The sequence below is a fragment of the Cyclopterus lumpus genome, chromosome 14 (genome assembly GCF_009769545.1).
Source record: "Cyclopterus lumpus isolate fCycLum1 chromosome 14, fCycLum1.pri, whole genome shotgun sequence".
NCBI classification, from domain to species: domain Eukaryota; kingdom Metazoa; phylum Chordata; class Actinopteri; order Perciformes; family Cyclopteridae; genus Cyclopterus; species Cyclopterus lumpus.
The window spans coordinates 17,510,462-17,525,240 of record NC_046979.1 but is presented as its reverse complement, the minus strand read 5'-3'; the positions used below and the strand labels follow the sequence as shown (position 1 = coordinate 17,525,240).

Sequence of the window (14,779 nt, the reverse complement as noted above, 5' to 3'; positions counted from 1 at the left end):
GCATTACTGTCACCAATATGCTTGCAGTACCTTCACTGAACTGGCTTAAAGACAACTACTATCGCAGGTAGGCTAGGACCAGAGGAAATGTAGCCGAATGACGTCGATGTAGAGAGACAAATGGGCGGCACAGACGGAAAGCTAAGATCTCAAATCCAAGTTGGCAAATTCCCATGATGCTCCTGTGCCGCCCATTACTGTGTATGGAGAACAGATGAATTGCTCAGTTAAAATAAGCATTTTAAACACAAACGGGAACTTGATGCTGAGTAGCTCGCCACATCGGTTTAATCGAACATATAAAATAACTTTTTGGATGGGGCTTTGCCTCCTGACTGAATCAATGTTTTTGCTTCTGACCACAAATGATGTGTCATAGCTGCTCGGATGATGGTGATCTATCAATAATCAGTCAAACAATCAGAGACATCCCCAATCAATAAAATTCATCCTAATCAGAAGCGGACTGTAACTAACTTTCTGCCAGAGACTTTAGCAGAGCTTCCTGGATGTAAAGGGCAAAGTGTGCCAATGCAATATATCAGGATACGAGGGGCGGACAGAGTTATTGTTCTCAGAGGAACCTGGATTTGGAATTGGAGGTATTAAAAGTAACAGTACAAGGTCAGTGCAAAATTATTTAACGTGGCATCCAGACAGGATCCATTTATATATATATATATATATATATATATATATATATATATATATATATATATACACACACAGTATATACTATATATACATACATACAGTATATATACATATATATATATATATATATATATATATATATATATACACACATCTATACAGTATATACTGTACATATATATATATACAGTATATATGTATGTATATATATATATACATACATATATGGAGGTTTTAGGGTCTGTCTGGCAGAAAAGCTGGTCATATACACACATATACAGTATGTATACACATATATATGTACATTCAATTCAATTCAGTTTATTTTGTATAGCCCAATATCACAAATTCCAAATTTGCCTCAGAGGGCTTTACAATCTGTACACATACGACATCCCTGTCCCAGGACCTCACATCGGATCAGGAAAAACTCCCCGAAAAAAGGGAAGAAACCTTCAGGAGAGCAACAGAGGAGGATCCCTCTCCCCGGATGGACAGATGCAATAGATGTCATGTGGACAGAATGAACAGAGTTACAGAGTTACATAAACACATTACATGAATATGACAATGTATGAATGGAACTCCAATCCATGAAAGCGAGATACATAAAAAAATACATACACATATACAGATATATAGACGTATACAGTATATACACATACATACACACACATATACTGTGTATCTACATACACATATATACACATATTTCCATATACTTTTACTGTATATATACACATCCATATACATGTACATGTATACACATATACACATGCACACACACACGTATTTACATATTCACACACACATATATATATATATATATATATATATATATATATATATATATATATATATATATATATACTGTATATTTTAATCATTCATTTCAAGCATTATTCAATGAGAAAATTCAACCAAAGTGGATTCCTTGAATATATATATATATTTTTATATTAAAATGTTCTGTCGACTGGAGATACAGCTGTTATATTTGTTACTCATAACCAAAACCTTTTGGGAAATGGATCCATCACATCCGATTGAATGAAATGTTTGACACGCCCTCCTGAGCGACATGAGAAATTGACTCTTTACAGGAACCGAAGAGGGTGGGATTTCACGTGACAAAGAAATATAGATGCATGCAGGTTTTACAATATTGAGGATTTTTGTACATGTAAGCAACAGAAAGACTGAGATACTATACAATCTACACTTTGTTTTGTGCTGTATAGCAATTAACATGCATTAAAAAAGGTTTGACATACACTTCATATGTTATTTACTAGTTTAGTAACTGTAATAAACAGATGATCTGGTGAACTTTACACATCATTCTCCATATTTCCCTGCAAATTCTTTGTACTTGGTCTCTACTTGCTCAGTTGCAGAATTGGATTTACTCCATGCACTCACCCAATAAACTGTAAAATACATTTGGCTTCTTCAATTCAATCTGTGTGAGAGCTGCCGTCTCTCTGTTCACAGAACTGAACACAGTCCCACCCCATTGAACCAGATGTCTTATTGCAGGGGCTACACACATCACGACACAGTGCAGGACGAGGAAAGACTAAAGGAATGATTATTAATAAAGGCAGTGATCAAAGTTATCATCAGAGAGCTCTGTGGAATACACGGGGAGAACGTTCGACAACCGTGGTCGTTTCTGCATCGCTCACACACTCTTCATCGTCGTAGAAAAATAGTGAAAATACTGAAAAACAAGCATTATTCTATAGTTTCAACTCAAAGGTCATGCCGATATCATGAAAAATGGATCTAATTGGACCTCTACATCACCTCCACGATCCCTTCTGGTCACCACAGAAAAAAAAGCATCAAACACATGCAAAGACAATCTAAAAATCCTTACTTCTAGTTGGTCGGTGGCGTCAACTCCAGGTGTCCTCTTAATGTAATGTAGGATTTATCTGGCAGTGTAAAGGTAAATTAATTAACATCCAGCCGTTGGTGGTGGGGGGGGGGGGGACAAGACAGATCTGGAAAGAGATCTGATGAGAGATGACCGTCTGAGAAGTAGCTACAATTGAATAAAAAGCAAATTGATTGACCTGATGACAAAATGTGCTCTCAATTACAAGTGAAGGAAGGTGGTAGTAAACTAAAGGGAGGGAGGGGGCCGACCCACCAGGGGGAGGAGGCCTACACTGCTATTATGAGCACTTTATTTTCAATTAAGCCTTCTTGCATCTACTGTAAGCTCACTTTCTGCCATTTGTGATGATGCAGTGACTTCTTGGACTGGAAATTGTTTGATTAGCAAACGTCGGCAACTTTGCTCATTTGACGGGCGATGCACTTTTGACGTACAGCAGAAGGCAAAATGGCAGAAAGTTATATTTACTACTCTAAAGGGCGGCAGCACAAAAACAACAAGTCTTCTAATGATTTCAGTAATGTTCTTATGTATAAAGTAAAGTAAGTTGGGTTTCTTTGCAACTCTATTAGAACTATTAGTGCCTGTTACCGTGTATATTACTAACCTCTACATTATTAATCCAAAAGCTCATGGGACTGCTATCCAGGTTTTAAGCTAAATGCAAGAGGAGGTGATGGGCGGAGCCACAACATGTTCAATGCTTAGTTATACTTTCATAATGATTTAACGATTTTATTGGAGGCAATTTCCAAATTGAATATTGCATTTGAAGTCGTCCGTTTCTCGATTGTTTTTATTTCATGTCACATTTCATTGACAGTAGAGTTATCCCTCCCACCCCTTCCTCTTTCAGCCAATCACATGCCCCCAGCCATCCAGCAACTGTCCTTGTGAGAGTTTTTGTTTGCTACAACCAAAAAAAGCCACTGTAGCTAATTAGCTGCTATTTAGCCTAGCTGATAACATTTAGCTTGATACCAAAATAAAAGGGAGGGTTAGTTATCGTGTCAGCGTTTATTTACAGCAGCAGCTAAATAATTGATTCTGAATGGCTTTGTTTCTGTCATTGTTCTGGCTACAGAGTGCTTACTACATCTGTGTGGTTGCACGCTTTTTACTTTCATCTGCACGCAGACTTTAATAACATAATTCCCGAGCACATCTCTGCCCAAAGTCCACCGGAGCGGCCCGTACGGCTGATAGCACCTGTGTGGGTGTGCAGGGCCCTCAACGGATTAGACTGCAATATCTGAGAAGCTCCAGGACTCTGTTACACCTCGAGCATTGATCTGCCAAGGCATCCGCTTCACACTTTAATCTAATACCCCACCCCCCCCCCCCTCTCCAGCTCTGAAAAGCTTTTAAATCCTCAGAGGAAGTCGGCTAACTAAGGAGGGTGTAAAATAAGAAAGGGTGAGAAAAATGTTTCAGGTTGAAAAGGAGGAGAGTGCAGACGTCTGTCCGCTAACGCCTTGTAAAGTTGACGAGGCAAAAAGGTGTCAGCAGACCGCCGACTTTGTACACATTCAGCAGCAGATTCTTCAGCTGCTAAACGCGCCACTTTGTTAAGAATGAACCGAAGCTCCGTAGAGCCGAGGGGCTTCTTATTATACCACATCTTAAGATCCATCAAAGACAATACAACTCTTGATCAGAGAAGCTTTAAAACTGGCTTACTTGACATTCAGAGACGCAGCATAATACACAGCCAGTAAACAATGATGATGATAATAATAATAATAATAATAATAAATGCATAATGACCATAAATACCTACAAGAAAATAAACTGCAGCTGCACAACAGGAGCAGAACAATGGAAGGATGATACAACAACCCATAATATTTACACCCGAGAACAGTTCAACTACCTGCTCAGAAACGTGTTTCTTTACTAAAACCTGAATGAATGACAAAACAAAAGAATGTTACTTTCCTTTTATTGGTAAGAGCAAGCCGAGTCTTTTACGCCACTGACAATGAATGAAATGTTGTAGGAAACATATTGAAATATACTCCGAAACACGACTGCCAATCGGACATTTTTACATCAACACAAACTTATCAGAGACCAGCCAATGTCTGTGTGAATGTGGAATTCTTACTTAAACTCAATTATCATCAAGAAAAACAGCTATTCAACCTAGAGTTGTTTAGCGTCGATTTATACATTTTGAGGAAGATTTAAAAAGCACTAGGTTTATTCCAACAATATTGTAACAAACTGAGATGCATTCATGTTTTTAAAGTGTTTTAAAATGGTTCAATAGAAAAAAGTTCACTGTCGGACTGATCGCACAACGGCTTTCAATCCTTTTCCCCTCTCATTACAAAGCCTGAAAACTATCTCTTGCTATATTTTGTTGTGCCCTTTAATACGTCTTCTGTTCAGCAATGGCTCTTCAAATATGTGTAAAGAAAGAAGAACAAAAACACGGAGAACAGCTATCAACTAAAAGGTTAATTAGAATGTTAAAAAAACAAAACTGTGCTTTACTGCATGGAATGGAATAAAGAATCGATCGATCAGTGTGCACCGTGTTTAGAAAGATTAACACCCGAATAAATATAGGAAACGTGTGGAATGCATAAATTGTAACTGGGAGAAATTATTGCAAAATGTGATGCAAAAGCAGCAACAAAATGTTTCACAATTGGCCTCGCTGGCGAAGGGTTTACTTGAGGAGAGTAATCCCATCGAAACCTGAAACCAGCCGAGCCTACAGGTGGGCAGACGGATCAAAACAGTTTGATCATGCTCTCTCTGGACTTGCCGACTCCAACCCACTTCACTGAGAAGAAAAGAAGAAGAAAGACACGGTGTGACCGGCAGGTTTGGCAAAGTGATTAACGAGCTGGCTGCAGTCGATCCATCAATGCAAAGTGCCTCTTTACAAACCTGGCACTTGCAGGAAGTTCTCGATGAACCGAATGTATTGTTGTGCGCGTGGCGGCAGCTCCTCGAAGCGCCGAGCGGACTCGGTGCTGCAGCACCAGCCGGGCAACGTCTCGTACTCCACCGACACCCTCGTCAACACGTCCATGTTCGCTGCGGCAGAAGCACATCGATGGAACAATGAGTGAAAGGCGATGTTTGCATTCTGGTTCACAGTTACGGATTCATAAACAAATCTGAACAAAAACACACTGGACAGCGGCCCTTTAGTGGTATTTATGGTCCACATGCAAGCAGGATACAATGCATTATCGCATAGGATGTGACGTTCCGGTCAGTCGGCCACCGGTCGTCATCAGCTGCTAATTAGTTCTAAATAGTTTGATCGGTGGTCTCTATAAAAAGAAGCCGACCACGTGGCACAAAGACCTTTTCTCCATGCGCCGCTGAAACGGCTTCATCGGAGTCGCACGTCTCGAGCAGCGGTTCAAGGCGGGACTGTTTACAGCAGTCTGTGTTATTAGTAGTCGACTCATCTTTCATTTTCGTCCAAGTCGAGTAAGAGTTTGTAAGTTGTTTTTAAAAAAAATGCTTTTTAGTGACAAATGATTAATTTCCAAGAAAATGACAAGCACATTTTTGATAAACGCAACATTTAAAGTGGAACTGAGAAGCTCACGTTTTACAGATCTGTCAATTAAATCGTCTAATCTACCAGATCCTGTCAGTCGGCGGTGAATTTCTTTGATCGAGGCCAGCCCTCGTCCAAGAGTGTGAGGAAAATATGTTGAATGTGTTGTCTGCAAATACTTTCTCATCTCTAACAGTGTTGTTGAATAAACGCTAACGCGTTGGGATCGGTGAATGGCTTCGGCAATCGACACCAAAGATGGTGACCGGAGCGGCCGTGCTCCTAACCGCATATCTATCCGGTTGTGGAAAGACTGCATCACAACCAGAGAGCACTCGAAGGCCCAAATCTGGATCAGGATAAGAGCCCCCTCAAACATTCAGCGCCATAAAGATGATGCACGTATGAGGGAAATCGGTGATGCCGTGCCGACCGAGAGCAGCTGCAGTGACACAGAAAAAGATAAGTCGTCTCATCATCCTCCGGTTCATTAGCTTAACAATTAAAATTGGCTCCATTTGGCGGTGAAAGCCGAGAGAAGATAAATGCGCCATGAAATCTGCTGCAAAATAGGTTTTCAAAAACCCAAGATGTTGCATTTCCGGCTGGTAAAAGCTGACCGTGTAAAATAAGACATTAAAAAGGAGCATAAAAGCTACGTTCATCCCCTTTAACCAAATGCTGAGTAGTCCTTCTGAAAATCATAATCCCTTTGAGAATACAGGTCCTCTCCTGCGTTTACAGTAATCCTGTTTCTGCTATTAAAACGGTTTGTGGATCGATGAGTTTCAGACGAGAATGTTTTTCAATCAAAGATCAAGACACCAAGATAAAACGTGACCAAACATTTACACCTTGTTTTGTAGTCATCTAGTGCATACAAAAAATATTTTTAAAAAACGACAATTGATACGACGACGTGACCAACAGCTTCTCAAATGTGTGAGGATTTGCTGCTTTATCGTTTCATCTCCGATACCGGTAAAACTCAAATGGGTTATGTTGCGTTTACGTAACTTGTGAGGTGCATTTTTCACTATTACTTACTTTTCATCAATCTCTGCCCCATACATAAAGGCAATGTTAAATCAAATACTATTCTGTAATGGGCAGACAAAGAACTGATCTATAAAACATTGAAATGGTTATGACCTACCGGGGAAACTGGGTAGAGGTTTTCCATCGACCGAATAGGCCACGCCCACTTTGATATCAGACAGCGTGTCCAAAATGTCCAGCTTTGTCAGGGCAATTCTGCAAGGAAAGAAGTCACTTTGTTCAACTCTGATGACGACAGACAGCGTGCATCATAAAGCTTAACTGCCGCTCCAGTAATTACAGCAGCAGGTGGGGGGATAATATTCTGGCAAGACAGTTCCTTACGCAGAGAAGCCATTGACCATGTGGGCGTATCGGACCAAAATCAGGTCCAGCCAACCGCAACGCCTCTTCCTGCCCGTCGTCACACCAACCTCTCTCCCTCGGCACTGGAGCAGTTCTCCAGTCTCCTAAAATAAAAAACAAGAAGTGTACTTTTGACTGTGGAAGGGACAAATAAAAAAACACATTTACTGGGGTACTTTGATGATTCTGCTTGTTATGCCTTCATTTGTGTAGGACAGTCAGCTGCACTCCTGCTTCAGTTTACACACTCTTCACACGTCTGACCACAAGACTGAACTGATGTCATTTGAGACTCATGCGATTATCTTGTCGCTCTATTTTCCAGTCATTTCAGAATTGGGAGAATCAAATCTGTATGCAACTCATGTCAACAAAGTCGACTTTCCCATTTGGAAAGATATTTTATTAAGTTAAAAGGTCCTTTATTACTAGAAATGACAGTTTGATCACTGAATGTTGGATCAACATCTAAAATACTTCCATTACGAGCATCTGAAAACCAAAACATGCTTTGCAACGTCACATATCTCCTTCATTCTGGTGGAGTATGTTGGCTATTTCACAAAAAGCTGAGAAGTAGGCATGATGAATTTGATTCTTTAAACCACAACATGAGTTCTTCTCAGCCTAATGACATTAATCTGTAATTAGCAGAAGCTTCTTCATCAACTTTACTCACATCATCCTGCTCTGTTGGGAAAGCACCAACGCCCACCCGGGTGGTGTAGGCTTTGACGACGCCGTACACTCGGCCAACGTATGATGGAGGCACGCCGAGGCCAGTGCACACTCCGCCCACAGTACAGTTAGAAGACGTCACAAAAGGATACGTCCCTGGAGAGAGAAACGTAGGTTAACCTGGGGAGGCAAAAAAATCCAGTCCGCCTTCATAATTAAATTTCACAAACCCAGTGGTGCTCACCAAAGTCAATATCCAGCAGAGCGGCATTCGCTCCCTCCACCAGGATTTTCTTATTGGGACCATTAAGAGCTTTGTGCATGAAGTACACCCCATCAGTCACTAGGGGGCGCAGTCTCTCTGCATATCCCTGAAAAACAAGTTTCCAAAATGAAGAAAAACACTGAAACCAGTGAGGCCACACCCATATCATATGACACTAGCAAATGAACAATAATCTTCATAACTGCATCATCCTGATTTCTTTCCCCGTATTACATTACTGCAATAAGATTTAAAACATATCAGAATTACAAAGATTGTATAATTGTTTTTATACGCAAAATAAAGTTACTCGTCACAGCAGTGATTTGAAATAGTCACAGTAGCACAAGCGTCCGTTAGAACATTAATGAGTCCTGTTCTTGAGTTTCACTGAGCCAGTACGCACAGGACCAAGGCCATGAAACTGAAGCAGCTCAATTCAGCAATCATTGTGTCGTTTACACATGCGCAATCCCGACTGACATGTGGAAATGTCTTCAATGAAAAAAAAGAGGTCTCTCGTCGCAATATCGATGCCAAGCAGCCGTGTGAAAAGACCCCGATGTCATTCCGTCAGTTCTTCCCGTCCTCACCTTTAACTGCTCCAGTTCACCGTCAACGTCCAACTTAAGGTTTGGATACATCGTCAGGAAATGTTCTGCCAACATGCGAAACCTGCGAGGAGGGCAGAGTTAGAGAGGCTGCTTACACATGCATGTCAAAGCTTTTTATGCAAATGCTCCTTCACCATGGCTATCATAATGCTTCCGTTTCAAGTGCTGCCACCAGGTGGCGGGAGAAGGTACAGAAACTACAATTGTTAGGGCAATGCATTACGACACTCAGAAATAGAACTATGACAGCCTAATTAATGTCAGAGGTTTTTGTATAAACATGACTTAAATGCTCTCATAATGTCATCCTAGACTCAAACTTGTATCTTGGGAAGATTTTCACATTTAGGGATTGAAATACACCTGCTCTTTAAAAAGAGATACTTGTCACAGTGCTGCAACACCAAATACTGAATACACAAGATATTGAATGCTGATCAAACTATGAAGTTTGAAATATTACATTGGACATAGCAATAGTATCCCATCAGAAGCCTCTAATAGTTCATCTAATTTTAGATCACTTATGAGTTGGCAACATATGAGAATATGAAAATGAACAAAATTAGAAATAAAAACCAAACAGGAAAACTCACTTGCCCTCAAAAACCTTGAAATCTGAGACAAGGTCACAGACTCGCAGTCCGTTGCGAGCCGCTTTGGAGGAGTAGGCAGGACCGATACCCTTTTTAGTGGTTCCCAAACTGAAGAACAAGTAAAAGCGCAACATTAATAAGCAACACAACCCATTTGTGTGATAGAATAGAATCACTCCAACTTGAGAACAGTACTCATTATAATATAAACTGTACCAGTCTAAAATATATACAGTATTTAAAACAATTAAGAGTAGATTTACTTTTTCCCTTCTTGTTGCTGCCGCTGCTGCTCCTGGATTCCATCAACGGCTTGGTGGAAGTTGAACACTAGAGATGGAAGGAAGGGGCCGTCAGTACGAGGCCGTGTCCAATTCAAAGGTCTGAATGAGGAAACGTTTACTCACCAAGGTGGGCACGATCAGAAATCTTTAATCTCGTCTCCCATCCTTGTAATCCTGCACAAGAGACAACACATCCCACGTTACACGCCTGGTCGATGAAACATTCATTACCTCATCCTACACATTTCATTGCAGGTTTCCAGCATATTAGGGATGCATCCATGTTCTTGAAGCCAATACTAATATTGTTTTTTGCTTTCATGTAGTATGGTAATGCTGCACGTTTTCAAAAGTATTAAACAAATGCAAATACAACATACCGTGTACTTTTTAGACCCACCTCTAATGATAATTAAGTATTTAAAAACTTCAGAAAGTTTGATTAGATTTCTATTCGGACCATTGTACTCAGTGGTAAACAAAGTGTCCTCGGGTCAGATACTGAACCCCAATAGTGTGATGAGCAGTTTGGCACATTACATACACTGTGCCATCAGTGGATGAATGAGAGTGAAAGGGGTGAATGTTGACACGGAGCGGTCGGAAGACTAGAAAGCCCTTTTACCACACGGATACAGACACCGCTTTCTAAAAAAGACATTGTATATTTATAACACTGCATCTCTCCATCTCCGTTAAGACAACTTTACCTTTGCCCTTCTGCAGGTTCTTTTGAGCTTCCTCAAACAGACCCGGAAGGTGGATCACCACTCCGTTGCCTGTAACGAAAAATAATAAAAAATCTAAGCGCATGAGAAGTAAAGTTATGGACCACTTCCTAAGACATTTATTATGTGGCTCATGTTTTCCCTGAAGTTTCATTTATATAAAACCAATGGCTCCATTAATGGTTCCTCTTTCCATGCGTTCATAGAATTAGAAAAAAAATAGACCCAAAAGAGGAAACACTAAATCAAGAGTACACTGCTGTAAGTCTTATGTGCAGTATGTGTTGATTTCCCTACATGTTACCATGCATACTCTTTGTTTAGCTCTGCAGTAAAAGAACAGTTGCAAAGAAACAGACACAACAACGGATAAGGCCGTCTTCTGTGCTTTTGATCAGTCATATACAGATTGTTATTGTTTTATTAGGATCCTCATCTTGCCACCAACTTCCAAGTCCTTAAAAAATAAAAACACACACACACACACACACACACACACACACACGGATCGCCTCGTACCAATGAAGGAGACAGCGTTCTTGTTGAGCACTCCGCTCGGCAGCAGGTGGAAGTCGTACTCCACAGAGTCCACGACCACCGTGTGACCCGCATTGTTGCCTCCCTGCAAACAGCACACACCACATTAAGTGTTACACCGACCGAGCGCGAGCGGCAGAAAGCCCCGACATGACCCCTCAGCCCGTGTGTCACTGAGAACAGAGTCCGTGTTAGTTGGTGAGCTACAAGCTGATATGAACAAAAGCACATTTCCGTTGAACGTCACCGGGTTGAAAGAGCGACAGGAACAGCTGGCCAACAACGGGGTGCGTTACATAAGGTTCACTGGATACGGTTATTATTATTAGCATAATTATTATTATGTGGATGTCAAGTGATGGATTCAGAACAGTTTGTTACCAACACAGCAGATATAAACAATAAAAACAAGATGAACGGGCAAGCAGTTCTCATTAGCATCAACTTAGCGCTTCTACATCCGGGAGGTCAGACAAGGTTGTTGACGTCGGAACCCGATCATTAATATTAAACGGCTGCTCGAGGAGACCGGTTACGGTTAACGGCGGGGTTGCGTAACAACGTCGTTGTGCCGAGTAGTCGGTTTGAATGTTAAGTGCGCCGTTAAATCGACGGTGAGGTTGGGTACCTGGCACCTGCAGACAATATCCGCGTCCAATGCGAGCAAGTCCACAACTTTCCCCTTGCCCTCGTCGCCCCACTGCGCCCCGAGCACAACGGTCACTTTGTTCTGAGGCTCCTTCGGCGCGCGGAGAGAAGACTCGTGCGCGACACTCTCCCGTGACCGCTTCACGACCGGCTCCCCGTTCAGGGAGACGGCCTCTTTTCCGTTAACGTTCGCCATGGTGCCGTCGGATGCCATGCTGCTGCTGCTGCCGTGCTTCTACACGCAGGAATATCGTTTTACCGCGTTTCTCTGCGTCACGGGAAGTGCTCGTCTGTCGCGTGGCCACCAGGTGGCCGTGTTTCTCTTTATAGGCCTGGCTCTGAGTAGCAAATGACCGTACACGGTTATCGTTAATCATTCTAACGCACTCTCCGTACAACCAATTAACTTACACACGGGCATTGTATGTAACTCGGTGTCTTTGTTTGTTTAGCTTGTGATTATTAAAATAAGATTAAAGTATTCAAATAAAATAAAACGAAGAGTACACGAATGATTCACTCCTCTCTACTTCCGCATTCGCTTTTTATCGTCGGACAGATTACGCGGCTTGAACGTGCCTGACAGTAATATTCGACGTTTCGCTTTTAACGGCTCAAATAAAATGCTTCATCAGCTGTGTTCACCTAGTCTCGAGCAGTGTGTTGTTCTTTGATACCTTCGAGTTGTAAAGTGCAACAATGTAAGGCACGTCGTCATTTAAAACGAGGAGAGCATGTCTAGCATAGCAGTGCTGTCGCGTAAAGAGGTCACGTGTCAAAATGTAGTCTTAAAAGAAACTCCACGCTGACCTCTGACCACAATGTCGTGTACATATTCCTTCTGAACCCAACACGGAATCATCATAGCAGTGTGTCCATCAGGCCGCCAGGTGGCAGCAACGATATTGTATATCGTGTGGATGCTCCTGGTGCATATTCCAATGTAAATTTTGATTTAATAATACAGCAAACAAGCAGTGGCGGCTGGCCAATAGAGGGCCACGGGGGCCTGGCCCCACCCACCTTGAGTCACAAAAGATAAAATAAAGTATTACAAAATTATAATAATATTAATAAATTATACAAATTGTCAATATTAGTTTTTTGGAAATATGGAATATATACCCAGTAATATTTGTAAAATAGGATATCTGGGCAAAATATATGCTTTTCCTGCACTTCCTGCACATCCTCTCCGCCTGTCTGCGTGTCTCCGCTGCGCCGGGGCCGAATCGTTTTGGCCCAGAAGAGACGGGTCTAAGAAGCAGTTTAGTTAAATGAGTGATATACAATTCAGCCTATCAGTGTCCTAAAATAGGTTCAGCTTTGGGCCAAAGTCATCTGGCCCATAAATCAATGGGGACACATCCAGCATGGACAGTGACGGGAGGAAGGGACATGAAGCACTTGTCAGAAGAATTAATACAACATGAGGACACCAGGAGACACATGATAACTCCTCAAGCAGCCATATTGAGCAAAGTGAACGTCGCTACCAGCTGGACGACGGAGAGGATTGAGGAGAAGAAACACAATGAGGAGGTGGATAAAAACAGGCACACTTTAACCCTAACAAGGTTCATAGGGGCATCTTAATATTTCTATTTATCTATCTCTCTATTACATGTTCTATTATATTTTTTTTATATATATATATATATATATATATATATATATATATATGTGATTTATAATATACAATATTTATATTGTATATTTTATTTATATTATATGGTATTTATATATCATATTATACTGAATATTATTATATGATATATATATATACATTAATATACTGAATTGTATGAATAAGATGTCCTTATTATATCAGTGTTGGAATAAATGTTAAATATTTAACTACAAAGTAGAAATGCGTGTTTGATACTTTCTTTGCATTGAATCGTACTGGGATGTTTGCTGAAATTGATTGGATGGCCCTACCAAAAAACAATTCCACCAGCCGCCACTGCAAACAAGGTGACCTAGAGCGCACCTGTGACCAGTCATGTTCCAGCACATGGCTGCGAGTTGGTTTTCTGGACCAAAACTTACTTCCTCCGGTTGTGTTTTTGTCTCATTAGAACGTGAACCCAATGATTTGTATCTTCTTGTTGTCATTTTGTGGTAATGCATTCAACTAAATCTTATTGCTCATGACCATATGGTCGGTGCACACATACTTTATCAAATACAAGTAGCTGATTGTCTTCCACCCCATAATTCACTGAAGGAGCTGTTCAGAGTGCACGGGTCACTTCACTCAGGTTACTTGACTAGTTTTACTTCTTTGAGGTAAATACATATACAATTTTATTATATTAGAATAATATAATTTTGAGATTTGACGCCCCCCTGAAATGTCAAATAGATAATTACGTTCGCTTAACCTTCTGGTGTCTCAGTTGCAAAAATAAAAGTGACTAAAAGTGAATAATAATCGTCCACACACCAACAGAGGACACACGACAGACTCATCCATTCATAAAGTGACACATTCAGATTTTATTCATCGTAACACAATTGATTCACGCACAAAGCCACACACCGCAATCGCGTCGTGCATACATCCTGTCGGCATTCAGGGGGACGAACACAGCAGTGGCCTACAGAACTGACAGGCAGATGTTACAACCACTGGCTGTCAATTCATAGGTCATCGCCTTGTGACCCTTCGCCCTCGGGCTCCCCGGGTCGAGCTCAGGCGTTGGCGTTGCGTTGGGCGTCTCTCCGCAGGTAACAGCACCTCCACTGGAACAGACACAGCTTCCACATGGAGTTGCTGTTACATCCAGCGAGCACCAGAAAAAAAGCCTTCCGGTTGTTCTCCAGGTCGCTCCCGTTACAGATGGATGAACCTACAACGACACCTCCAGGGTTTGGAAATACCTGGGATGAGAGAGAACGAGGAGCAAAGGAGCAAGAGGTTAACTCAGGGT

The 14,779-nt window shown here is 41.3% G+C and overlaps 1 protein-coding gene across 2 annotated transcripts; it reads right to left on the bottom strand.

Moving 5' to 3' along the window:
• Nucleotides 1-4,485: 4,485 nt before the first annotated feature.
• On the bottom strand, nt 4,486-12,612 carry adssl (adenylosuccinate synthase, like). 2 transcript variants are annotated; one of them, XM_034550579.1, is made up of 13 exons: nt 12,521-12,612; nt 11,178-11,280; nt 10,641-10,709; nt 10,054-10,104; nt 9,910-9,976; nt 9,647-9,754; nt 9,030-9,111; nt 8,416-8,542; nt 8,173-8,327; nt 7,473-7,597; nt 7,246-7,343; nt 5,462-5,611; nt 4,486-5,354 (listed from the first exon to the last, which is right to left on the bottom strand). In XM_034550579.1, the coding sequence occupies exons 7-13, from the start codon at nt 9,102-9,104 to the stop codon at nt 5,302-5,304; spliced, it is 783 nt and encodes a 260-aa protein (XP_034406470.1). In that variant the 5' UTR covers nt 9,105-9,111; nt 9,647-9,754; nt 9,910-9,976; nt 10,054-10,104; nt 10,641-10,709; nt 11,178-11,280; nt 12,521-12,612; the 3' UTR covers nt 4,486-5,301. The 2 variants fall into 2 exon arrangements, with proteins under 2 accessions (XP_034406470.1, XP_034406469.1); XM_034550578.1 differs by lacking the exon at nt 12,521-12,612 and adding an exon at nt 11,824-12,419.
• Between the last annotated feature and the right edge of the window lie 2,167 nt (nt 12,613-14,779).

What these genes read in the sequence shown, in the direction of transcription:
- adssl (XM_034550578.1), bottom strand. Translation starts at nt 12,057, where the DNA reads ATGGCATCCGACGGCACCATGGCGAACGTTAACGGAAAAGAGGCCGTC. An exon ending in TTCTGATCGTGCCCACCTTG is followed by an intron (nt 9,977 to 10,053) that starts GTGAGTAAACGT and finishes TTCCATCTCTAG; the next exon opens with TGTTCAACTTCCACCAAGCC. An exon ending in ATGGTCAATGGCTTCTCTGC is followed by an intron (nt 7,344 to 7,472) that starts GTAAGGAACTGT and finishes CTTTCCTTGCAG; the next exon opens with AATTGCCCTGACAAAGCTGG.